The 26,075-nt window shown below is 38.4% G+C and overlaps 1 protein-coding gene across 12 annotated transcripts in view; it reads right to left on the reverse strand.

Annotated features, from left to right (window-relative positions):
- The window catches only part of NRIP1 (nuclear receptor interacting protein 1), a 91,344-nt gene that overhangs the window by 21,255 nt on the left and 44,014 nt on the right, over nucleotides 1-26,075 (reverse strand). For 9 of the 12 annotated variants that reach the window (XM_052666766.1, XM_052666805.1, XM_052666783.1 and 6 more), the window contains 2 exons: nucleotides 23,496-23,544; nucleotides 600-9,543 (listed from right to left, as the gene is read on the reverse strand). In XM_052666766.1, the coding sequence (XP_052522726.1) occupies nucleotides 5,702-9,169 (3,468 nt within the window). In that variant the 5' untranslated portion in view covers nucleotides 9,170-9,543; nucleotides 23,496-23,544 and the 3' untranslated portion in view covers nucleotides 600-5,701. Of the gene's footprint in view, nucleotides 1-599; nucleotides 9,544-22,359; nucleotides 23,348-23,495; nucleotides 23,545-26,075 lie in introns of those variants that run through there. The other 3 variants (XR_008202424.1, XR_008202425.1, XM_052666842.1) reach the window with 3 other exon arrangements.

The raw sequence follows: 26,075 nt of genomic DNA on the forward strand, positions 1-26,075 counted from the left end.
GGACAGCACACCTTTTCTGCCCTGCCCAGGCAATCTGAAGAAGTTTCAACATTTGCTTAAACAAATTTTCACATGAAAATTCTCATTTAAAGGTTCCCAGTTTATGTTTGCTGATTTCAGGTTACTAAAGAGAACAGCATCTGGATAAAACATAATAGAGCGCTTTGTAAAGTAAAGCTCCTAATCTGATTTAACAGCTTCATTTCCAACTCCACGGATGTGTTTCGAGTCAGTGGCCTTGCTGAGAAGTGTGCCCCCATAAGCATCTTGAGATATGTTTGTTGTCATAGAATCATGGAATCACAGAATCACCAAGGTTGGAAAAGACCTAAAAGATCATCCAGTCCAACCGTTCACCTATTCCCAATAGCTCCCACTAAATCAGGTCCCTCAACACAACATCCAGCCTTTCCTTGAACACCCCCAGGCTCGGTGACTCCACCACCTCCCTGGGCAGCCCATTCCAGTGCCTGACCACCCTTTCTGAAAAGTAATACTTCCTCATGTCATAAACATATTAATAGCACTGATGCAAAGAGCCCAGTAGCACTCCGATAACAACGTGACCCATGAAATAAAGCAGATTTTAAAACCATCGAGACAATGCATTTTTCTCATTTATTCAAATCTTCTGCAGGAAGTAAACACTGAAAGATTTAAAAAAACTTCACACTGCAGTATGTACAGTTTTGTGACATCACATGAGGAAATTAATTTCTAATAAAAAAATGAGACCAGTTAGATAAATTACTGAAAACACATCACAATAAAATTGGTTGTGGTAAAATCCCAAATTCTTATGTATGACAATGAAAATCAATATTCCTTTGTTTTACAGCAACGGAATAGTCCCGGTACAATACCTCAGTTACTCAGAATGGAATCCTGAACTTACATGACTGATTACAGTTGTATGAGTACTTCATGTTTTAAAAGTAGGTTTGCGTTTATTTTTTTTTTTTCCCAGACCCTTTTGATTTGAAGCACATTCTTTCACAAAGCTAAAATACCACAGCAGAAGTCATGTCCAGAAGTGGAATACTGTTGTGTTTTGAACTGACCTGACTTGTTAAGACATTTTTGCCAACGCACAGATGCACAGGGTCCCCCATGCACTTTTCATGCAGCAGGTAATCACAACTTTAAATAAAAGTATTTTTCTATACATTCTTCCAGACTTGCAACTGTATACATACATGCAAAAGTTTTTAAACCTATGTGATCATATTTACACTTATACATGGAATATACATAACAAAAAAGATTAAAAGGTTTTGTTTTTTTCTTTTTCCTTTGCATTAGAACAATACAAAATATGTATTTTTCATTAAGGAAACCACTATTTACATCACCTTTTAAAAACCAATTTCAACATATTATAGGTGTAACAAGTCAATCTATTTACATTATATATAAATATATATAATATATACTTACCAGCTTACTCCTCTGTAAGATGTGGCAGAGAACAAACTGGTAATATCATGTCACTGACGTCAATGAGAGCTGTAATACTTTCACCAACATTTAACAGGGTAAATTTAAACCACTCATTTCTTTCCTTTAAAAAGATTCGTAAATTAAAAATTTAAAAACATTACTAAGAGCAAATGGCTAAGAAAAGTGAAAGTTATGGCTGAATTCCCTTTTGATCTTACAATGGTTATAAACTTCTCAAACTGCGCTGACAGGTTAAGTGGTATCAGTGCAGAAGCCCTCTAGCAACACAGCTCTGATTCTGTGATCGTGTGTCACCTTCCTGTCATTTCCTCACGTTTGGCAGCGGAGATGTTGGAAATCTGGTTCTCTCGGTCCCTTACACTTCCCTCTGGAAACGAAAGGCATAACTGCATGGCAATCACAAGTCAAACCCCAAATCTGCCCAGCCTGAGTGCTACACTAACACAGCGGATGAAGCGGCCTGTAGGTCCAACCTCGAGCGAGGCACGGGGCACTTGGCAACCCAGCTGCTGCCACTGCAGCTGTTCTGAGTTACAGAATGTTAAAGTTGACTCTGGTACAAGTCCCAAGGGGATGCTACTTTAAGTAGCGTGCACATTCCTAACTCGCTTCGTCACTGCTCCATGAGGTGGAGGCAGCTTTCCCCCAGCAGTCTCATCCATTTCCAGATGCAGTGTCATCTCCTCCTTTGCCCGACGGTGAGCTCACGTGGCTGCACCTAACAGTCCTGCACCTACACAGCTGCTGCTGCCTGTCTCTGACACAGCCCTGATCCTCTTCAAACCCACAGTCTGAAGACCTAGCTGAAATATCACCCTCCTGAGCTAGCACACACCTATCTTTGAAGGCTCCACTCTCCCAGGCTGAGGGAGCATTTCGGGGACAGCTGAAACACGTATCCTAGCAGTAAATATCTACTGAACCAAGGAGATTGGTGTTGCTGAGGTCACCGAGCATTGCAGCGGATGTCCTTGGTTTCTCACTCATCCCACAGGGACTGGGGGAAATCAAGGATCTTTTGAGTTGCCTGGAAAAATGTGGTCAAACCTGACTGATCGTTCTGCTGGTGCAGCAAAGCCAACTCCCATATCTCCTTTTTTTGGTGGGACAACTGAGAGGGAAAACTCCCCAAGCACGACAATGAGGACGCCTTTTAACTCACCCATCCCATGCTATAAGATAAAAAATGATGGAAAAGTCTTCAGTCCTCAGGTTTAAAGGCTGTAAGTGTGGATGGGGCAGATTTTGAAAAAGAACTCTCTTCCCTAGGGAGCAGTAACATCAGTGGCACTGGAGGATTGAACATAAAAGACTGTTGCCCTCTTAGCAGCTAACTGGAGAGCAGCATTAAGTTAGCAGGCCCTTTCCTCTCAAGGGCCTCATCTTTATGCTGTACACTGCTTTCAGATTGTAATGTCCACAACAGGCAAGATTCTTTTACGAACTTCGTGACCTGAAATTAAATTCCCGTGTTTTATAATTTACTGACATCTGTGAGAATTGCAATACCCTTCCATTAACTCCATTTAAAAGAAAGCTAAATCATTAACTGGTCAAACTTAACATTTTAACTTAAATGTCTTATAAAACTTTAAAAACTAAATGTTCAAAAGTATATATTACAACAATAGACTACCATAGAATAAATACATAGGTAAGCACGCTCCTAGACTCCAACGTTACTTTTCATTATGGTTAGTTAGGCTTTTTCTTCTACTTTTCATCAGAACTTCGCTTTACAAAACACATTCATCCACTCACGTCCACTGAAGCTGCATTTTTCTGAGGAGCCCTTCAAGTAAATTATAGCCCTGTATTTACTCTGGGGATCATCTATTATTCTCTATTGTATATATTTCCTAGCTATTTACATGTTGTTTCAAGAAAAATAATCAATTAAGACTTTAAGAGACATTTAACAGCTGGAACAAACACCATCTTTTTTAAAATATTTCTGTTGGGTTGACTCATACAAAAAGAATTCATTTCTACTGTCAATGCAAAATATACTTTTATCTCGTTAATGATTACTCTAGGAGACATTTGAATAGTCATCGGGCCACTTATAAATGCAAATATTAAAGACAAAATTTATTTCTGTATTATACTTCAGACAATGACATTTAGAATGATATTAGATTTGCGTGAAGGTTTTAAAATATAAATCTTCTTTCTACAGCCCATTAATATATTACGCTTCACCCAAATAACATAAAAATATATCTTTAAGTTGCTCTGTTACTTCTCATATAAACCAGGGGGAATGTTTTATACTGGATACTGCCAAACATTTGTGTTCCCTAAGAGAAGGTACCCACAGGAGGCCTCACAGAATTGTGGTGCATTTTCCAGCTGGCAGACAGAAGTCCCTTTCAGCAGAGACTGCAATACAAAGAAGGGACCCCAGGCAGTGGGCAGAGGAGAAGGGGACAACTGCTTGCTCTCTCTGCCTGAGTAAGCCAGAAGGCTTGGGAAAGGCTCTCTGCAACAAAAGCAGAAAGGAAAAGAGCAAAATGTCCTATCACTCATCTCTGCAAACATGAGCTGAAAAGAAGAAACAGCAGTTTTGTCATGTCATCAGCTCTCCTTGGTGAAAATGGTCAATATTAAAACACAAGTGTGGCTTTCATTATCTGTGCAAACCAACTGCTAAGCTGTTTTCTGATAACACAGGGAATTAGAAATGATATTGAAAGCTACAGAGAACATTTTTCCAGGGGAGTAAAAAGTTCAGCCAAACTATTAATGTGCATAATTTAGAGGAGCCAGATTTCGTCCTCTTCCTCTCCCATGAGTAGTAAGGGCTCCAAATGGAGTTAACACTGACAGCGTTAATAGTGCTGCTTGGCACTTCCCCAGTCAGCAATTCTTCTAAGGTGTCTCAGCTCTGACCACAATTTTCAGTTACTCCCATCTCAGACTGATATTGCCAGATGTTACAAATCACAGCACAGGTGGGGATTGAGGAAAAGGGCAGAGGAGGATTTCTGAGACATATCCCACTATCCATTACAAAACATGACAAAACCACAATTTTATCCTCAGTGCAACCTGAAAAATTATTCTGAAACCAGATTTTCTGCAGAGAAAAGGCAGTGCATTGAACCATGCATCAGCAGTTCAGAGAGTAATAAATATTGGCAGAATATGGATTCTCTCCCCTAGTCATAGGAAGAGGCCAACATGTTTTTAATGAAAAATTCTATTCTGTACTCGAGTGGAAGTCTGATGTGCTGCTTGAGCACAGCTGGCATTCTCTTGTGCAGGAAGCAACAATCTGACTATCTGGCTCACAAACTATCCACCATTTTCCTCACCAAATCTATGTGCTATGCTTGATGAAACACAGTACTCCAAGAGGCATTTTGACTTTCCCTTTTCAAGGAGGGAAGTGACAGGAATGTACCGACAGAAGACTGATTTGATACTTGCACGATATACGAAAATTTGCTTTTTATACAAAAACCTAGAACAAACCCTTAATTGTAGCTAGTAACTCATAACAATGGCTAAGGATTCTGAGGAAGGCCTTTGTCAAAAGCAGGGCAAGGAAGAAAAACAGATTTTACACCACTATTCTGTCAGGACCATAAACAAGATTTAAAAATAACAATAAAAACTTTGGAAGCACTAAAAATTACATTTCAGTGCAATTCAATTATTAACACTGACATGGGCTTTTCCAACGCGATGGATTAATACCTTGGACGGACTGCTCCATTTCTTTTAAAGTTATTCATAAAATTTCACAAAGCATATTAAACATTCCAAGAAAAGTACACTGTCTCTATGCTCAGGCTTCCAAAAAAATAAGGATTATTTTACAGGAAAGGGAGGAAACGCAGCATTACCACCACCTAGGCTGTACTCTTACACTTTATGTTATACCAAAGACTTGCAAATCCAAGTAAGACTCTGATCAAAGAGTACTCATAACTGAATTTGATGCATACAGAAATGTCTTGTACAAATTACAACCTTTCTAATTTCCTCGTGACAATCTATAGTAAAGCAAATTTTATCTACATGTATTTTAAATAACATCACCATAAAAATAAAAAGTTTATCAAATGAAAACGTGTTTCAATTAGACCATGCTTTTCTAAAATCATGCTCAATTTGTACAGTAGTCAAGTTCATACTCTTTTTTTTTAATGTCCTTTTTTTTTCTCTTTTTTTTTCTTTTTTTTAAACAAAGACTCAAAACCACAGATTGTAAACTCCTTGACGAGGCTCTAGTTTATTCTGGCTCTTTTTTGATTGTTAGCACTTTTTCCAGAAGTCCATGCACTTCTCCATTCACACCATGTTGATGAGAGGTCTTACTTCCCATGTGGTTGCTGTAAGAGCTTCTCAAGTTACTAAAAGGAGTTTTAAGCTCTCCATCAGATGCCATCTCCTCTTTGATTGTAACACGAGTCGAACTATCGGTAAATGATGGTTCGTTCCAAATTTCTTTGTCATGTGCTTCTTGGCTACTAATAGAGTTGCCGCCTTTCTGTAACATGTAGTACAAGATCGGATTGGTTTTGGTCAGTCTCGGAGAGTCTTTTTCATAATCATTCTTGTCCATACCTGTGATCACCCATCTAATGGGACCTTTCTCACTGGGCATGGGACACACACTGAACTGGTCAGGTTCAAGTCTCCCCAAATGTTCAGGGAAGGGGGAACTGGCAGGACTTTTTACCGGATACTGAAATGTTCTGTGATCTACACAATTGCTCTGTTGCACAGGACTTCCCATTAATGCATTTACTGAAGAAATGCTGAATTCGGGTTTATTAATTGTTGCATTGCTTTTGTTTCCTTTTTTCTTGCCCTCAGTTAGTAAGTTATTCCTATGTTGTGACAGGTCTCTCTCACAGTTTTCTGAGAGAAGCAGCTGTTTCAACACATTAAAGCCTTTACTATCTCTAGACCAACTCCTATTATCACTTTCATTATTTGAACCATGACTTACAGCATATTTAAATTCTGAATCACTTCTGCCGAATTTCAGTTCTTGCTGGTTTAGCAAAGGCCCATACAGTGCCTCTGTAGGAGAAACATGATTGTTTGCAGCATGAGACACATTAGTTTTCATCTTTTTTAACGGACTTTCCAAAGGCTCAGCGTGAAGCTTCCTTTTCTTCGGTACTGTGCAAAGATTCTTTGATTCCAGGTGTGTCAGGTCACTGTTTTGGTGACTTCTGTCCAGCTCATCTGCAGGGTAACTATCTTGATTCTGTGTCAGCAATCTACTTAGCAAGCCATTTTTGGAAAAAGAAAAATCTTGAGGTGAAAGAGGCTCAGACTTCATCTCCTCAGATGCTGGAGAAGCAGCTGTGTTTCTCGGTAGCGAATGAACAAATCCTTGAAATTTGTTACCCTTGCACTCTCTTGTTTGTTGTGCATTTGAATTATAAGGGACATTTGATTCTTCAGATGGTTCAGTTTTTATTTTCACTGTCAATATTTGCTCATTCAAAGCCTTATCTCTCTGTTCCTGAGAACTTTCATCTCTTAAAAGCACCCTCTCTTTCTTTTCATTTTTACCTTTATTGGGAGTTCCCAGAAGCAGCTGAAGGACAGTACGCCTTTCAAGGAGATTTTCTATTTCCGAGCCTGGAAGTCCTTGTTCAGTGGGTACAGGCTGACAACTTAATATTTTGTTATTTTCTTCGTGCGTACTTAATTTGTTTGTAAGCAGAGGGCTGTTCAATCTATCAATCAAGCCTACAGGTTTATCTGTGTTCCCCACTAGCAGATGTTTGCCAGATCTTTGTTCTTCGCTTGACATGGAAGTCTGCATACCACACTGAGCAAGATTCTGCAACAGTTTGCTGGCACTGAAAGCCGAAGAGTTTTGTGGACTGTCATTTCTGCTCAGCTTAGCTCCTTGAATTTCTTTGCTTTTTGAAAGATCTATCAAATGTTTAGATGCAGGATTCACCAGCCTGTCTGGCTGGATGCTGCAGGCATACGGTGGTGAGCTACGTTTGATGGCTAACGATTGGTGAGAGAGATTTATAGGAGAGTCTGCTTTTGTAGAAGCAAGCAAAGGCGGAGTGTTTAGTGGAGTCATTCGATTTGCATTGGGACTGTCAGTAACAGGAGTCCTTTTACCAGTCTGTACAGTGAATTTTGCCACATCAGCAGCACTGTGTGGTCCCTGAGGCTCATTACTTTTGTCTGCTTTTTCTTCGCTCTTATGCCCAAGTAACAGCTGAAGTAGTGTTACTTTCTGATGGGGGTTCAGCTTAGAAGCCTTCGGAGTGTCTTTGTCTTCCTTGTTCTCCGGACACGAAACTTTTGGATCCCAGCTATGAAGCAAGGACTGAGTCAGGTTATCCAGTGATGCAGGTGGACCTGCGTCTGGTTTGTCTGTCCTCTGTTTAAAAGATAAGTCTATAGGAAGACAGTTAGAATGGGAGCTATCATCATCACTGCTGTCATCTGTAAAACTAGGATTGTTGTCTGAATACTCATCAATAGTTGTTGGTGTGCTGCTCTCTTCAAAAATGCTGGCTCTCTCACTCTGCTCGTGCCCTTTTAACTGTTTGGTGGTATTCTGGCTTTTCAGGAGATGTAAGAGCAAACTGTTGCTGGGAGATGTTTTTACATTATTCCTTTCCAAGTTATTTTTGAATCCCACATTTTTGGGTGGTGAATGTGTGACTCCCACTGAACTCTGAAATGTTGCCATATTGCTTTTGCTAGATACCATTTTGGTTGATGATCCGGCTTGACCATTGAGATGGCTTGTCATTCCTTTTGCTAAACTGAACTGGCCAATATCTTTTTGAGCACTTTCTTGTAATCTGGCCATAGCTGCAAGTCTCTCACTTGCTATTTGATTTGCATTTTGTGCTTTTAAAGCATGTTCCCTGGAGTACTGCTGCAAGTGAGCTTCACTTGAAAGGAGTAAAGCTAGTTGGCTGCATGCTACGCTGGGCTTCGGTGAAGCAGCAGGACCAGATCGCTTCTCTACCATGCTTGCCACAGCTTGCAATCTTGCAGCACATGACAGTGGTTCATTTATTACTTTAGGTCCACTCTGCACTGCATGAGGAGATTCTATAAACCTCTCTTTGGGCAGGTTCTTTGTTATCTCAGGCAGGCTGTTGTCCAACTTCTGATCCTTTGCTTTGCTCTTCTTCAGTAGAGTCTTCAGGTGACTGGATGCAACACCATAGCACCGTAAATCCTTCTCCACCTGTAAAGAATCATGGCTAAGGGAATAGCCTTGCTCCTTAAGGCTCTGTCTAATCTGCTGTGACAGAGCAACACTCTGAAGCCTAGAGCTGAATGACTGAAGCAAAGAGGCAAGTAATGTGCTATCCTGTTTGCCTTTAGGCACATTTTCAACCATGCCAGCTAACAAAGCTTCCTTTTTTCCATCTAAATCCACAATGGAATCAGACAACCGCCTTCTCTTTGCTGCATTCCAATCTTCAGAAGACTGCAACAGCCTTGCTTTTTTGAGGTGCAACATGCCAGATCCCTGATATGTACTTGTGTTAAGAACTGGACCATTACTTTGACAGCTGGGAAATATACTTCCAGAAATCTTAAAGTTTTGATCCTCTCCACTATGCCCAGTAGACTTTTTGTCAACTGTAGTACCTGAGCCTCCTGCTGCTTGATGCATTAGTAATCCCTCTAGGTAAGTTAGAACAACAGAATCCTGGTGCATCTCAGAGCCAAGCTCTTCTCCATGAGTCATGTTCAATAAAAGTATCCAAAAGGGCTCTGTTTCTATTCACTTCAAAGAGTAGTTTGCTGCAGCTGAATTGAGATGCAGAGTTAATAAATAATAGATAGATGTCTACAGCGTTTTCTCACAAACTTTCAGAAACAACACAGTCACATTCCAGGCAGGTTTCTTCCAGTGTATCTTGTTTGATAAACCAGATTTTCAATCATGTCCCTGTGTTGATATATAGAATATTTACGATATTTACGAAGGATGTCTAGGAAGAACGCTCAAAACACACTTCTAAGGTAGGAAAGTTCCATCATGTATTTGCTTTCTTCAGATTTCTCCAGGAAGCTAGTTTGATTTCCATCTTTTTCCATCTCCATCAAGCAATAGAATACCTAAGTGGAAAAAAAACAAAACAAAACAAAAAAAAACAGTGGTCAAGAAAAAGAATTAGGGTAAGATTTAAATAAACTGAGATTTTTTTTCCACATACTGTTCTAAAGAGATTCAAGATGTATAAGCAATTATCACACTCCAGAAGAAATAATTGAGTAATGCAATGAGTCTGTGGCACCTAATTTGAAGAACTCTAAAAATGATTCTGAGACAGAAAGCATTAGGTAAAATCTAAGCTAAAGTGAACTATTCTAAGTGTAGCTACAAGAAATGATCATTGAATTCCTCTGTTCTACAGCTCAAAATAAGAACTAGCAACCATGAAAGAAAAATCAAAATACTGCTCAGAAAAGTTTACACTGGATTCTACCTCACAGTTTCATCAATATTTTTATGTTAGCATGTGAATACACAAGGCATGAACAATACCACAGTGAAAGAAAAATAATGGGAAAAATATATATACCTAAGAGTCAGTGTTCAGGTTCATGTTGAATTTCTTTTCAAATACCAGAATAAGCTGCAACACATATGAGCACATTTCTGATCTTCCAACTCCTAACTACCATGAAGTAATTAGAAGAGTCAAGCAATAAGAGTGGAGAAAAAGGTGATTATTAACATGTTCCTGGTAAATCTTCTTTGAAAGATATTTACTTTTACACTCTTTCCATGTATTCATTGTAAACTGGTGAAAAAGCAGGCCTTCTTTGAAGTCTTTTTGTTTTCAAAGTCATTCATGTAGAACATCTCTACTCAATACTTACTTGGATGAGGCAGTATGCTATGAAGTGTAGATTTAAAAAACACAATGGTTCTTACGCTTAGATGTACCTCTTAGTTTTACACTGGTCAACGGTAGCACGAACAGTTCACACAGTTAACACAGCTCAGTACTGAGATCATTATACCACACATGCCTCCTTCTTTTCTCTTTCAGTTCCACATAGCATTAATATTCAACACGAACACAGCTAAGTGCCTTTCAACGTACCTAGCTCTGCAATTTTCTGTCACAGACTAAAAGCATATTTAAACTTGTAAATACAAGTTTTCAGAAGGATATACAAAGGTGAAAGCCATGCATCCTTAAAGTGAATGAATGCTTTATGATTGATTTCACAGAGGCTTTTTTTTTTTTTTTTAATTCAAAAGCTACGGGCAACTAGAAGTTAGAAAAATATCAGATCTGAGAAAAGTATGGAATTAGAACAACAGCTACACAGCCATAATGCTAACACCTTATAGACGTTCCTGTACAAATACATTCTTAGTAGACTTCAAGTCATTTAAGGAAGTTCCACAAACTATTCAAAACAAACAAGTAAACAAAAACAAAACCCAAAAACCCACAGAACTAAAACACCAGCAACATACTGTAGTGTAAATGAGTATACCCATGTATCTAAACAATGAACTGAAAGCTGGTAGCTCATTCTTGGGAATCAGTATTTCTCTCACAAATTGCCTATGATCTCACTGTTTCTTCAACATTCTCTGTGTCTGTGCATTGACTTTTGCAAAGGTTCAAATACAATAAACAGCAAGTCCTTGAAAAAGAAATACAGCTCATACACAATGCTTCTCATGAATATGTCAACCATCCAGAAAGTGCCATGTCTATACAGCTAAGTTTATTTTCTTAAATATTTGGAAATATACTTTATCCAGAAAATAAAGTTCTCCAGCTTCCAAAACCAAACAGTTTATCTGCAGATACATTTTCACATTTCAAAAGGCAATTCAGCTCACAGCATGTTGTTCTTATACAGGAGCAAGTAGCACTTGATACCCTCCTTTGTGCTTAAGAAAATAAAACTGCATTTTTTCACTATCATAAAAAGCTATCTTAAAGCATACCTTAAAGCTAAAGCCCCAAGCCAGTGCACTCTGTGTTAAGCTGGTATTTGGGAAGACATCACTATAAAATTAATTTTTAAAAATACAATGCATTTATGTGAATTCCTTAGGTGCTCAAAAAGACTACTGCAAGAGGTGGCACTTGTAGCCAGTACAGTTTACGTGCAGGTACTCTAAACAGTGGCTTGCCACTTTTTTCTTCTTTTTTTGGTTTGTTTGTTTGCTTGCATGTTTGAAATTCCTCAAGGGCAAAGAAATATTCATAATTTTACTGAAGTCTACCGATGCAAGGGAGCTTTCATTGAAGAGAATGAAATCTGAAAGGCATATAACATGAGGAAAAGGACATCACAGACCCTTCTAAAGAAGCTGCACTGATTTAGTATCACAGTGGCTATCATAGCATTAAAAAATCCTGCCGGACCAGATGTGCAAATATGAAGTCACCTGTCAAGAATGGAAATCGCATTTCAAAAAAAAAAAAAAAAAAATCTCTAAACCCATACTTTATTTGTGACAAAAAGCCTGGTAGTAAATTAACCTATTTGAAAACAGTCTCACAACTACGCATTTCTTTCAAGTTTTGAATCTGGTATGCTTATCTTCCACTCTCTGGTCTGATGTGTGGTCATACGGAATCAGAACCAGCTTTGGGAATTAATGTTTAGCTGGACAAAATCACTCAGTAACACAATCATTCAGTAACCCCTTTCAAAACATATTGACTAAACCAAAGAATTTCCCTGAAAGCGTGCAATAAATATGATTCCAGAAATCATCTGAAATGAGGAAATAAAAATAGAATGTTAAAAAAAGAAGGAAGAGCAGGGGGATCTTATGTGTCTAATGTCTCTGAATCACTAGAACTATATTTCACTATACTGAAATGATAAATTAAATTTGATATGCTTTCTTGACCAGGCAATGACTGTGCGTGAACCACTTTTTGTTGTTTCAACTCTTTCTTCACAAATTCTCGTATTCTACAAATAAAAGGCTTGTTTTGCAGAGGCTATTTTCAGAACCAACACAACCACACACCGATCACAGCTCATTAAGTCATGTTTACCTAGACAGAACTAAAGCAGCAGCACGACTCACAACACAAATGCTGTAACCTGGGGAGACATTCTGAAAGTGGAGCATACCATGGGAAATCAGTCCTACAGCCTTTTAAAAAGTGCCCAGGGAGAATCTGTAGGCAGAGTGAGGAAGATAAGAGAATATTATAACACGCACTGAACTGTAGAAATCATGGATGTCCAGAATATTAATTTTACTTTTGCAGTTATCAAGAGTTCTTCTTTGTTTGCAAACTACGGATATACTTAGTAGTTGCAAAGATTTCAGTGGCAAGATAACAATAAACTCTGAGATCCTTTAGTTAACATGAAGTATTACTGCCACAAAAGATAAATTGGAGAACAAACCCTTCTAGGTTAAAACAACATCTGAACCAATAGCTTTTTGCTGACATGCACACACACACACACACATATATATACACACATAGTTTACGTATAGTATATTGCTAAATCTCTGCTCTATATCAGAAGTCTCTTGAGATGAATGCAGCAACTGAGACTTCTTCACAGATTTGATTCAGGCTGTCAAGAATTTTGAAGGTTCCCCTTCCAAATTTTTTTTAAAGACAAAAGAGAAAACGTAATCTGATGATAGAGCACAACTGAGCAACAGATGAATTCTTCCAGAGAATCTGAATCAACACGCCTTTTCTTAACAATAAATTAAAGGAGATCAAACTCTTCCCTATGATTGTGGGATGTCACTTTGAGAAAACAAAAGCAACTCTTAAGTTTTTTCAATTAATGAATGCCTCTGCTGCAAAACTTACCTGGAAATGCTAAAACAGCCATTCTGCAATTAACCAATAGACACTGAGTTGTTACCATTTAATAAATTAAAAACAGGTAATGATTTACATTGTCACCTATAAACACGTTTAACTGATATCTCTGGCTACTACTTCTCCTTTCTAAATCTCCCACTACAGCTCACAGCCTACCTATTCTCATATTCCCAAAGCAGCTACAGCCCACCATGTCAAATGGTGCTTCAGACGGTCATTTTCATCATTGCTCATTTGAGGAATCTAGGATATACAGTAGCAGCTTGTGATCCTGGGGTCTTGGTTACTTGCTGTGCTTCAGGCAGGCCAAATGACTTCTGGTTTTTCTTTTCTATATCATATTTTCACAGATGGAGTAAAATAATAGATGCAAACATCAAAAATACAACAGGGGATAAATATATTAAAGACTTTAAGTTGCTTAACAGCTTCAGTAACAGCACTGAGCAAGCACCTAAAACAGGATTTCAAACGATTCTGTATTGTTACAAGCTGTTTGTAGTGAGATGCTGCAGAGCAGAATGAAATTAAGTTCTACGCAAAGATTCCTACATGAGCAAAGAATGGAAATTGCAGCAGAATTTTTCAGTAGACTGATTGCAAGTGTAGAAAGGAAAAATAGCTGTCCCACAATTATTTGTTTTGTTCTGAGCTCCATTCCTTGGACTTCAGCAGACAGGAAGGATGTATTCAGAGTGGTGGTACAAGCACTTCTGTTGACTTTTTGCTAAGGTTACAAGCAGTGAAAAAGGCATGATGCACTGCACCGAATGCATGCAGCAGCACAAATGTGGAGGTACTTCAAAGGCAATTAAGCATGTACTTTAAGAGAAGCCAGTATTAAGTGTTTTGCTAAATCCCTGCTTTACTTCTGAACTCTACTGAGATGAATGGAGCAGCTGAGACCTCTTCAAAGATTTTATTTAGTCTGTAAAGGCATTCTGAAGATTTCCTTTCCCTTTTATTAAAAAAAAAAAAGTGCAAAAATAATTAGATTACAGAGCAAAATTCAGCAACAGGTGAATATTCCACAGTTGCACACTAGAGAATTTATGAATCAACATGCCTTTTTTTTTTTAATAATAAATTCATGAAAACCAAACGCTTTCCCTATGATCCCAGGATATCACTTCGAGAAAGGAAACACCGACTCCTTCCAACAGCTTGGCATACTGTTTACTTGTTGATGGGGCCTACTTACTCCAAGAGATTTTAAAGATGGAAAAGATACCCTGCTGCTTTTAAAAAGCTGAATCGGGAGAGGGCACACTGGGGATCACATTGCAGTTTGAAAGGTTGTTGCCAGACTTTTCCAGGGACTCCAAGGCACTGCAGAAGTGGAGCCCCAGCAGCCAGAACCAGGACACTCCTCACCATGCTGCCACAGTCCTGCAGAATCACCACTCACCCTTTAAAATGACAGGGCAGGAGAGCCTTTTCATAGATTCATAAAATCGTTTGAGTTAGAAGGGACCCTTAAAGGCCATCTAGTCCAAATCCTGCAATAAATAGAGATACCTAGGGCTAGATCAGGTTTCTCAGAGCCCTGTCCAGCCTGACCTTGGATGTCTCCAGGAATAGGGCACCCACCACCTCTCGGGGCATCCTGTTCCACTCTCTCATCACCCTTATCTGTAGATTTTCCTTCTTTATACCAACTTAAATCTCCCCTCTTTTAGTTTGAAATAATTTCTCCATGTCCTGTCACAACAGATCCAGTCCTTTCTTATATCCATCTTCAGATACTGAAAGGCCACTTTCAGGACCCCCTGCAGCCTTCTATTCCCTAGGCTGAGCAGCCCCAGCTCTCTGTCTGCCCTTGTAGGAGAGGTGTGCCATCCCTTGGATCATTTTTGTAGCCTTCCTCTGAACACGTTCCAACAGATCTATGTCTCTCTCATATCAACTACTCCGAGACTTCACTGTGGACACAGTACTCCAGGTGAAGTCTCACCAGCAAAGAGTAGACTGACAGAATCACCTCTCAATCTGCCGGCTACGCTTCTTTTCCCTGGTGCTATGTTAGGCTCTGTACTGCCAAAATCCTGACCTTACTTTCTGGTGTTAGCAGAAGTTTTAAGGTTTGAATTGAAAGGAAGAAAGCCACATCAGGCCAGACAAAGCCTTCAGATGATTTCAGCTGCTTAAACAGTCAGGTTTTGGTAAGTTCTGCAGAAGATTGATCCCCTAGAAGCTGACACAATAACCTGAAGGGATGCAAAAAGACATAATTTTTTTAATGCACATGTGAGGAGAGATGCAGAAGCTGGAACATGTCAAATTAAGAGGCAAAGTATCTTCACATGGAAGACCAAAATCCCTAGCAATGTTGGCTACCCCATAGCTTACAGATACCCATGTCACTTTTGATTACACCGATAATCGAGTATTTTATGTAAATTTCAGTTAATTCCTTTGCAGAGACTCACACACATATACTTCTTATCACTGAAATAAAAAGAAGTGCTCCTTCAGCAGTATTTGTAAGCGTGATGCAAAGGGTACCTTTGAGTTCATATCTTGATCAGGATCTGCTTTCCTCCAAAAACACATTGCTCTAATAAGAGCAATATCAATTTCTAAATATCACTTGTGAAGGAAGTGAATATTCGGCATCTAGGACTGCCTCTGAAGTTGTTTCTCAACAAATACCAAGGATACCAAAAGCAAACAGGCTCAACAAATTTATCATTTATTTAAAAAAAAATATACTAATAGGTACAGTGGAGTGGACAGAGGATGCATCTTCCCAATCTTCATATATTGCTTACTTCATAATTATTTACATAATTAAAAGAAATCTAACATCCAGACTTCTATTTCACCACCTTCCCCTAACAAACAAATGATTTTGCTCTTAACAGTATCAGTTCCCCAAAAATGCAACTTGATTAATGTAAAGTGATTAATATACAGTGACTTCAGGACAATCATGGTTTTACCTTATGATTATTGCATGTAGATAACATTTCTATACATCTGACCTTCTATGTGTTGAAGGTAACTGACAGTGCAACCATGGGGGATCAAGTGCCTCATGGCTAGCTATGAATGAGCTACTTTTTTTTTTTTTTTTTTTTTTTTTTTTTTTTTTTTTAATTTTCTGCAGAATAGGTTTCAACTAAAGCAAAAAAACCCCACACAGTAATTCCATAGTAAGATATAGGATCACACTCACATAATATTCAATTATATATGCAGAAGGGCTGCTCCAAAAGTGATGCCTCCAATTTTATTATGCTGGTCCATGATGTCAGAGGTAGATAGCGGTGGTATGGTGATAGAGACTCAGCCTTCCTGACAATACTCCACTACATTTTATTGTCACACAACAGATGGGAGGTGATGCATTTCAGCAGTGGTGATAGCAATGTAAAAGACAAGCCACATTCTGGCTGGCCATGGACAGCTGACACAGTATAATCAGCTCACTCACACAAATAAGTGTATTACAACCAGGGAACTGCATACAAAGCTGAATATGGGATTCAATGCATTGAAAACAATGGTGGCAATGTTGGAATACCATTAACTTTGCACACATCGGGTCTCACAGTTTCTCACAGAGAAACAGAAGACACCATATGAAAGTTTGTTAGGACCTAGTGAACCAACACAAGGTTGAAGATGACAGTTTCACAAATTGCATCATTACTGCTAAGGAGATGTGATGTCACCGCTATAAGCTGGAGTCAAAGTGGCAGTCCATGGAGTAACAACAGGTGAATTTCCCACTGAAGAAAAAGTTCAAGAAGCGGCCCTCAGTAGGTAAAAGGATGTGTGTTGTCTTTTGGAATAGGAAAGGGGGATTCTTGTCAATATCCTGCAACCCAGGTAAACAAACTCTAACCATTACATTATACTGCAAAACCGATTAAGCTGAAGTTCCAGAACTTCTGAACTTCCAGAATCAGGCCAGAGAAGAACATAACCATTCTCCTGCAACACCAAAATGCCAGGCCCCGTATCAGTTTGAAAGACTGAGGAGCACATTGCCATCTTGGCTAGACTGTCATACCACACCAATCGCATGGTCTGAGGGTTTGGCGACTTCTGTCTTCCATCTCTTGGGCCTGATTTATTTTATTGTGAGGGCCACATTTTCCTAGCAACACACCATCACAGCTGCTGTGAAACAGTGAGTCAACTCTGCTGGAGCAGATGTTTTTTTCCATACATGTATGCATACAGGCTCCTGCTTATCACTGGTAAAAATGCATAGCCGATGGTGTTGACTATGTTGAAAAATAGTGTTTTGTAGCTCAGAACTTGCTCAAATAGTGTTATGGTGCTCTTTGTATCTGTTGTAGCTTCCATGGAAATAAAAGGAGGCATTACTTCCAGAATGACCTATGCCTCATCTCAAATCTATATATTTATATATAGATACAGATAGATTCCTTTTTATTTTCATTTAAGTGAAAGAACAATATCATTTCTATTTTAATGAGACTTGAGTCTTTTGTAGGTCATGTTTCCAAAGGTAAGGACACAGGAAAGGCTCATATAATTTCAGCTAAGTGGAAAAGGAAGAGCCCGCATTAACTAGAAGGTTTTTTCCAGTTCTTTACAAAATTGATTTTTTTCTCCTAAGTAGCAAAAACATCAACAGAAATGAATCTGTAACATAAGAACAAATTTAAGTGAATTTTGGGGAGAAAAAGCTAACAACATCCTGTGAAGAACGTCACAGAAATTTCTCATCTTTAAACTGTGCCAGAGTTTACCTGAAAACACTCATCAATTTCCAACAAAAATACTGAAAGCCTTTTAAGTCATATCAGTGTATAGGGATGATTACTTAACAACACTCTCAAATTTTAGGAATTGTGCTGCACACACGTACATGATTCATACTGACCTAAACCTCGAGTCAAGTTGGAACAGCTAAAATACTGACTTAGATAAAAAAAAAACAGTGAAAACTTTCACTTTGTTTATGCTGATGAAAAGCCACTGTAAGAATAATGGAAGGCCAGCAAGTGGAAATGCTTAACTACCCTTCAGTACAAAGGGAAACATTCTGAAATAATTTCTCAAATTTTATATTAGAAAAAAAGAAAATGACAAGCATTATAAGTATCAGCTAATTTGGGACCACCTTTCAAAGCACATCTCAAACCAACAAGTATACTAAGCCTTTATAAAGTCATATGCCTACAATGCCAGTTACAAAACCAGCTTCCATCTAAAATTAAGCCTGTGCCCAAGAACCCTGTTGAACAATCACAGCACCAGCAAATCATTAACTGGCTGCTAGTGAGTCTCATCATTTTGCAGGAAAAAGTCAATCTCAGCCACCATGAAGAAGTCCAGTAATAAATAAAACAGACTAGTTCAGAAGCTGCACATTTAGATGTATATAAAAACATGGTTCTACAGAAATTTGTCTAATTTAAGAGTGAAGCTGCTGCCAGAACACATGACTTCATGGACCTTCAGCTGCTTGCTCGTCACTTTCCTTCCACTGACACAAGTGTTCTTACATAAAGCTCCTAGTGGGTAAGTAGGACTAAGGGCCTCAATGTCACCAAAGGAACCTCCCAAAATGCCACAGAATGCTTGCTTTACTGTTCTCCATGTGGGGATGTCTGAGAAACGTGTCTGGAGCAGTGTGTAGGACAAAGGACAGAGCCTACTTTTTAGATTCAAACCACACTTCTGCCAAAAGCAAACAGCAGAAGTCTCTCTACCTGTTGAGATTCTCTAGGAAGAAACCCAGGCAGACTGTCTCTGATGGCTTTACTAGTCAGATGAAGATGCCTTTAAGAAGCATCTCCTAAGCAGAATTTAAAAAATGCACACTACACATATACATGTATGCATAATTTACACACACAAATAGAACAACCAGAATATTTTTATATTGTACTGAGGCATCCTATGAAGCTGCAGTATAAATCCTACTAAACAGAACTTAGTTTGCCCATCCCTAAAATAGATTTGACATACAAACACAAACACAAGGTCAAGGTCACAGATCAGCAAGAAAGATTACAAAGAGGACTGATGTAAGAGCTGGCATTTGATCAAAGCTCCTGGTGCTGGTTGCTGTTTTTTCCCCTCCTCTTAGTACACTTACCAGAAATACCACTGTATTTTCTTTACACTGGTGCATTCTAAGTTTAAGTATCCCCCACCTTTAAAAGCAGCTGACCTCTGCTTGTTTATATTAACAAAAGAAGTTCGGCAGCTTGTCAAATAAATAAGGAGCAATTATATTAAATGAAAAAAAAAATGGAAGATACCACTTTTTGCAATCTTTTTTGTACTATTCAACAGTATTAAGTCACAAATTCAGAAGGAGACCACTACTACAGAATAAAGACCTCAGTTTATGTAGTCATGTACTCTGAGCTGCTTACTTTTCTATAACAATTGTAGGTGCGCTTTAAACACTCATTTATCTTTACTAGCTGTGGGCACAGCATATATTTCTCAATTTAATAAAACCAAAAGAACTTGTAACACATGATCTATGCAGAATACAATCAAACTAACTTCTTCTGTAATCAGGACAACAGTCTTCTCCCAGAAAGCTTCTCTAATGCTGAACGTTGTGCAACTGAGCAGGTTAAACACTATAGCAACAGTTGAAATAATCATTAAAACTCAGAGGTTGAGTAAGAACAGTTAGAAATGGAATTCATTTACTGATCTATCAATCCACTCATCTACTGATACATTCTCAAAGCTTGAAATGCGCTGAAGAATATTCATCTTGCTGGTGAATTGCAATGGACACCTTCTGACACAAACAGCAGAAAGAAAAGGTGTACTGAGCAGCACAAAGGCACACAACATTCAAAGCTGCAACACCATCGCAAAGCTGAGATGTTCCTTCTAATAACTAGAACCTGAAGAATAGCATGGCTTGCACAAGTACAGTTCTGATGTCAGTCTAGACATGATTGGGAACAGTTTATATTCAGGGAGTGATATGCCTACGAATAGGTCTGTTCATATATCACCTGAGTTACTACAGCCAGACACAAACCACTCCTGAAGCCTGGCATGCAAGCTTCTCAGCACAACAGCATAGGTGTTTCTAGCTCTGATACTGATTCATGATATCCTAAAACAGTCACTGGTTAAGATCAAACTGAGTAAAATTTTAGACATTAGGGCAATACTATTGTTAACTTTTTTTTTTTTTAAACCCCTTTGAACAAAATGGAAGAAGGTATATTAAAGTGCAATTTCTACCTTTCCTACACTACAAAAGGCTGCACACACAGAATCACAGAATTGCTCAGGTTGGAAGACCTTGAAGATCATCCAAAGATGTCCAACCACAACCTAACCATACTACCCTAACTCTAACAATCCTCTGCTAAATCATGTCTCTGAGCACCACATCCAGATGGTTTTTAAACACATCCAAGGATGGTGACACAAACATCTCCCTGGGGAACCTATTCCAGTGCTTAACCACCCTTTCTGTAAACACGTTTTTCCTGATATCCAACCTAAACCTACCCTGGTGCAACTTGAGGCCATTTGCCCTCATCCTGTCACCTGTTTCCAGTGAGAAGAGACTAACCCTGCTCTCACTGTAAGCACCTTTCAGATATTGGAAGAAAGCAGTAAGGTCTCCCCCTCAACACCCTTTTACCCAGACACTGAAGTGAGGAAGAAAAAATAAATACACATATAGGCACAAATATCAGGTAATTATTATAATTCAAGATTAAAAACATCAGAGGTTCATTCAACATCTGCAAATGAATGACACTTTCTCTGAGAATCAAACACACAAATGAAAACGTACAAGACATCTTACATCCAAAATCATTTGAAGAAACACCTGTAAGCATATAGTTAACCAACACTTAAAATCAAGCCTATTTGGAGTTCAATAGCTTAAGTTTATTATTAGGGCACAGAAAAGAAGTCCAATGCACAAAAATTCTTTCACTTCAATCAAGCTTGTAAATAAGTCAATTGCATATCATATCAGGCCTTTCTTTATATTACGAACTTTCCATTTGATTTGATTATGAAGATTAATCTGAACTAAAACACATCAGCAGCTTTTTTTTTTTTTTTTCTCCTGCTAAATACAAGCTCACCCTCTACAACTCCTGCAGGAGCAGGGGACTTTAGCGTCTTCTGCATTTGGGATCAAACTGCATGCTTTTCAAGTCAAAAGGATGTAGTAGACCACTATCAATGGGCAGTGGGATTATTTAGGTTTTTTTTGTTTTTTTTTTTTTTTTTTTTTTTTTTTAACACTGTGACAACATAGAATTGCATTTCAGACATGAAATGTCTATTTTATTTCCCTATAGAAGACTTTAATGGGCAGAGTCAAAGCTCTCAGCAAAGAGAGCCTGAAGATGTAAGCTATTTTCAGTGTGCTGTCTGTCTTTTAAAAGGAGGTAATGACTAACAGCAATGAATGAATGGTTAGCCAGGAGAACAACAAAACCAAATGTCAGCTAGCACAATGACGAGAGTACCTCTGTCTGATCAACTCAGTAAAGTAGTCCACAGCAACTGATCATCTTGAAGCACTGGGCTGGCTGCTCTGTTTAATTCCATAAAGGAATTTTTATGTCAGTTTTAAAAACAATGTCCTTTTTCATGTTTATGCGAAATTTCAAATAAAGAAATTTTTGAAGTCAAAATAACATATAGACAAATGGTAAAACAGTAATTCCACTCATTTTATAAAACTTATTTTTACTGACAAATTAGATCTATGGATTTTAATAAGACACCAAAATAACGGGAAAATTATGCACACAAAGATCCCTGCACCAAAGAGGCATCAAATTTTACGCAACATATCTTAATATTGCAGAATTAGGCACATGATAAACGGACGCACATCATAGTGAAAAACAGTAATAGATCACCAGTATTAGAGTCCAGTCAAGTTGAAGTTCTAGAAATTAATGAAAGCATGTTCACCTTCAAGATCTGAATGCAGTTCACAATATAATCAGTCATTATTCAGGGCACAGAGCAAGATTTCCTATTCTAAACTAGACCAGAACGATTATACCAGCTCGCCTGTTCCTCAAATTGCTCAACACACACCTGCACAGCAGGTGATCTTTTGCCATGTGCTGAAAGTAACAAAGGCAATAGGGGGAAGACAGTAAATTCCTTTCTGTAAGCCCTTCTAACATTGCAGAGTATGGGGGGGAAACAACACAGGAATAAACCAGAATTGTAATTACAATTTTAGGCTGTCTATTTAATGCCTACTGGTTAAGTACAGAGAGAAGGAAACTGTCATAAAACAAAGCAACTCTGTCACGAGCACAGTAAGCAAAGACAGTTTATGCAACTTGAAGTCTCCTATGTACTGTAGAGTATGAAGTCATTATCTAACAGCATCCAAAAAACCACCACTCTGTCAATTTAGCTGATCAGGCTAGATATTATTTCCAACTTAGTCTGCCCTGGTAGAGATTTGAGCACAGCTGGTGGGTCACAACCCATGTCCTTTGTATTATATAAAGCCATCTTTCCTTGACAGAATCATTTCCCAGTTCAATATACCATCAATAAGCAACTCCAGTGTTTTCTGAATCAGTATATAGTAAGGCATTGTCAGCGACCAGAAGGTAAGAGTTTCATTGGCTGCATATATTCTTACTAAATATCATATGCTGTTTTGTTGTTGTTGTTGTTGTTTTTTAGAGTGGTTAAAAGGATAAAGCCATAAAGCCAAAGGTTTTCATTCTGTCTCTGTTGCTAAACTTGAATGATACCAAGGAACTTTATTAAGGGTAATGTCGATGTGGTATCTTACAAGTTCAAGCTCATACATTTCTGCAGAACCTAACTGAACTGATAGATGACTCACAAATATCAAATTAACACTGAAGTGAGTGACACTGGATCAGCAGAAGTACAAGTCAAAAAGAGCAACAAAAGCAAAGCAGTAGGGAATATGGGAGGGAGGGGAACTGCCCCCACTCTTCTGAAACAACCAAATACAATTTAAAATCCATTTATCAAGAGAAGGCCAGAAGTTCTAGTAGTCAGTTGATCACATCTCCAGCTTCTTGGGATACTTTCAGCAGATGCCAAGTTAACGATCTCAGATCAAAAATTATCTGGGCATGTGAAATAAACCACAATCTGACTCAGAATTCTTAGGAAGGATAAGGACCAAAGCTAGTGTGATTTAGATGTGAAGCAAAAACAAACAAACAAAAAAAATACAGTGTAGTAGGCTTTAAGTTCACGGTCAGAAGCTCATACCTTGAAAGCGTCAGTGCTGGAGCTCTATCAATCTGCTTTTCACTCCACCCTGCCAAAAATAAATACATTAAGTCAGAATGTAGAAACTGAAAACGGAGAGCAATTTTAACAGTTAATGGATGACTTTGCTATTATGAAACAAGTCTTACTTCTAAAGGATGTTTCAAGAGACTAAGTTTTCCCCAAAAGTTGATTATACTTGTGGGGTTAGTTTCTGATAATATCAGAGCTTGATTACTGTGTAAGAGTTGAACGAGCTGGTAAGGGGTAACACGCCAGAAGAGTGTGATGGATTTTTTCATCCTGTCCTAGAAAAAGTAATCAGTCAATACAAATCAATACAATTATTCTGATATTACTGCTGTCCCCCTACTCATGACAACATTGACACTGCATTCTGCTTTTCTAAAATATTACTTGTCCTCTCATTTCTCCATACCAGTTACCTTCATTTAGTCCTCAATTCCCAATGCTACATTACAAACACCAAACCACCATTCTGCACTACACAGAGCACAGCTGTTACTGTAATCATTTCCTTCAAGACGGTGCCTGTTCAGACCTTCAAGTTAAACTGTTTTTCTCTTACTCTACATGTGGTTTAAAATTTCTCATTTGAGTTCTACAGACATTAGTAACTCTTTCGCTTCTGCCCACGCAGCCTAACCGCTTATTGTGTCCTTCTTCCATTGCTCACGTTTGCACAAACATCTGTTTTTAACAAAATAATTCAGGCACCTCTCACACAGGAAATCCGCTATGTTTTTGCACTGTTCCCCAGACAAAAAAACCCAGCTGCACTCTTGAGGCTTGCACTTGACAAGTCATCATAATAAAAATTAATCAAAATCCACTGAAGTAGCTCTGACAAATCATGTGCCAAAACACAGATTATGTATGTTGCTTGCCTTTCGTCAGAGATTCACAGCCTTCTCTATTTGTCCTCTTTCCCTCAGGAAATCATAACTTATATGAAGTTTAAAAATCTACGCATCTGTACCTGTGAGATGCTAAGCACGTCAATAATGTGAGGTCTGCTGGTCAACAATTAGAAGCCTTAGAATTGGCCTCCAGAATAAATGTTTTCTCTTCCTCTTGGAAGAGAAAAAAAATCCCAACATTGAAAACCACATACGACATGGAGAAAATGGTACAGAAGGGCTAAAATACACTGCAAAAGGGCTTCTCGTGTTGCTGCTCCTAAGGAGTTAGGAAGAGCTCTTTCCATTCCTGGCTGGTACAACAAAGGGATCTCTACCCTGTTGCAAGCTGTTTTCATTCAGTAAGCACACGCAGAAGACTGTCCAGAAAGACCAGAACAGAGGAAGGAAACACTGCTCCTAGAACAACTGATTATCAGGATGACAACACTTGGTTATTTATTTAATCACGATAGAGACTGGTGCCAAAGCAAACATGAACACGGAAATTTCTGAATTGGAACTTTAAAGCAGAGAAATTACCTGTCCCAAAGAACAGTTAAACATAAACCCAAGACCTAGTTCAATGAAACAAAGAAAGCTTTCTGTCTCAGCTGCCTTAGTGAGAAAGCCTTGTGAGCCCAAACAGCAGGCTTATTTCTGCACGTGTCCACATTTGCTTATTTATTTATTTTTTAAACATACTTTCTCCTCCCACTCATCAAATTAGGGAGATTGGGTTTACTGGGTCTGATTTCTGCTTCACTGCAAACAAAACTTAACCTGATTTCTTCCCAAAGTCCCTTCGGTCTTTCTTTAAATCACACAAACCAGGATTTCAGCAGTAGCACTTTCTAAAGGTGAACAGTTCAGCTTACCAAGAATAACCTACTCAGATGCTAATTCCACTTGCCTTCTTTATTTTCTGCCAGGTTTATGGGAACAAGTCTGTCTGTGCTTGACATTTGCTGGGATACACTGTATGGCATAATTACTATTGTAAAACATTTTATATACCTATAAATTCAGACTGTTACCCCGAAGTGCTTACAAAGACAGGGGCAGCTGAGCAGAAAAGGAATTTTGTAGAGAAAAGATAGATTTAAGGAAGTGAAGATGGTAAGCGAAGGCAGACAAGTTATCCAAGCTGCTGGGGAAGACGTTTCAAAAGTGTGGCATTCTGAAGGAGAGCAGGAACAAGACTATAGAATACTGCACGCTGTAAGAAGAAACAGACAGCCTCTTTCTTTAAAATATAAAGGTAGGGATGAAATTCTAGGTAGTGTGGTTTCTACAGTACTGATGCAAAAAGTAATTTCCCTGAACTAAAATAAACACCATGGTAAAAAGCATATGAATAAGAAGTGAAAATATGAGGATATTAGTATTGCTTTTATACTGATCTTGAGCAATTGAATAAGAGGGAAGATTGGAAGATCCAAAACATCCCAACTCTGTAATTTGCTGTTGAGAAAGGAGAAGCAGGACTACCATCTCCATTCAGACCAAACCAAACCACTCATTTAAAAAAATTCCAAAATGAAGATTCTAAATCGACAGAACTCTGTTCTTGTAATTCATTTTTACGTATGAGAAACAAAATGAACATTGAATGCAAATTGGTTTTGTCAACTGCCTGATGAAACATGATCAGTTCAAA

This window comes from Tympanuchus pallidicinctus, unplaced genomic scaffold (assembly GCF_026119805.1).
Source record: "Tympanuchus pallidicinctus isolate F22 unplaced genomic scaffold, pur_lepc_1.0 scaffold10, whole genome shotgun sequence".
Taxonomy (NCBI): Eukaryota; Metazoa; Chordata; class Aves; order Galliformes; family Phasianidae; genus Tympanuchus; species Tympanuchus pallidicinctus.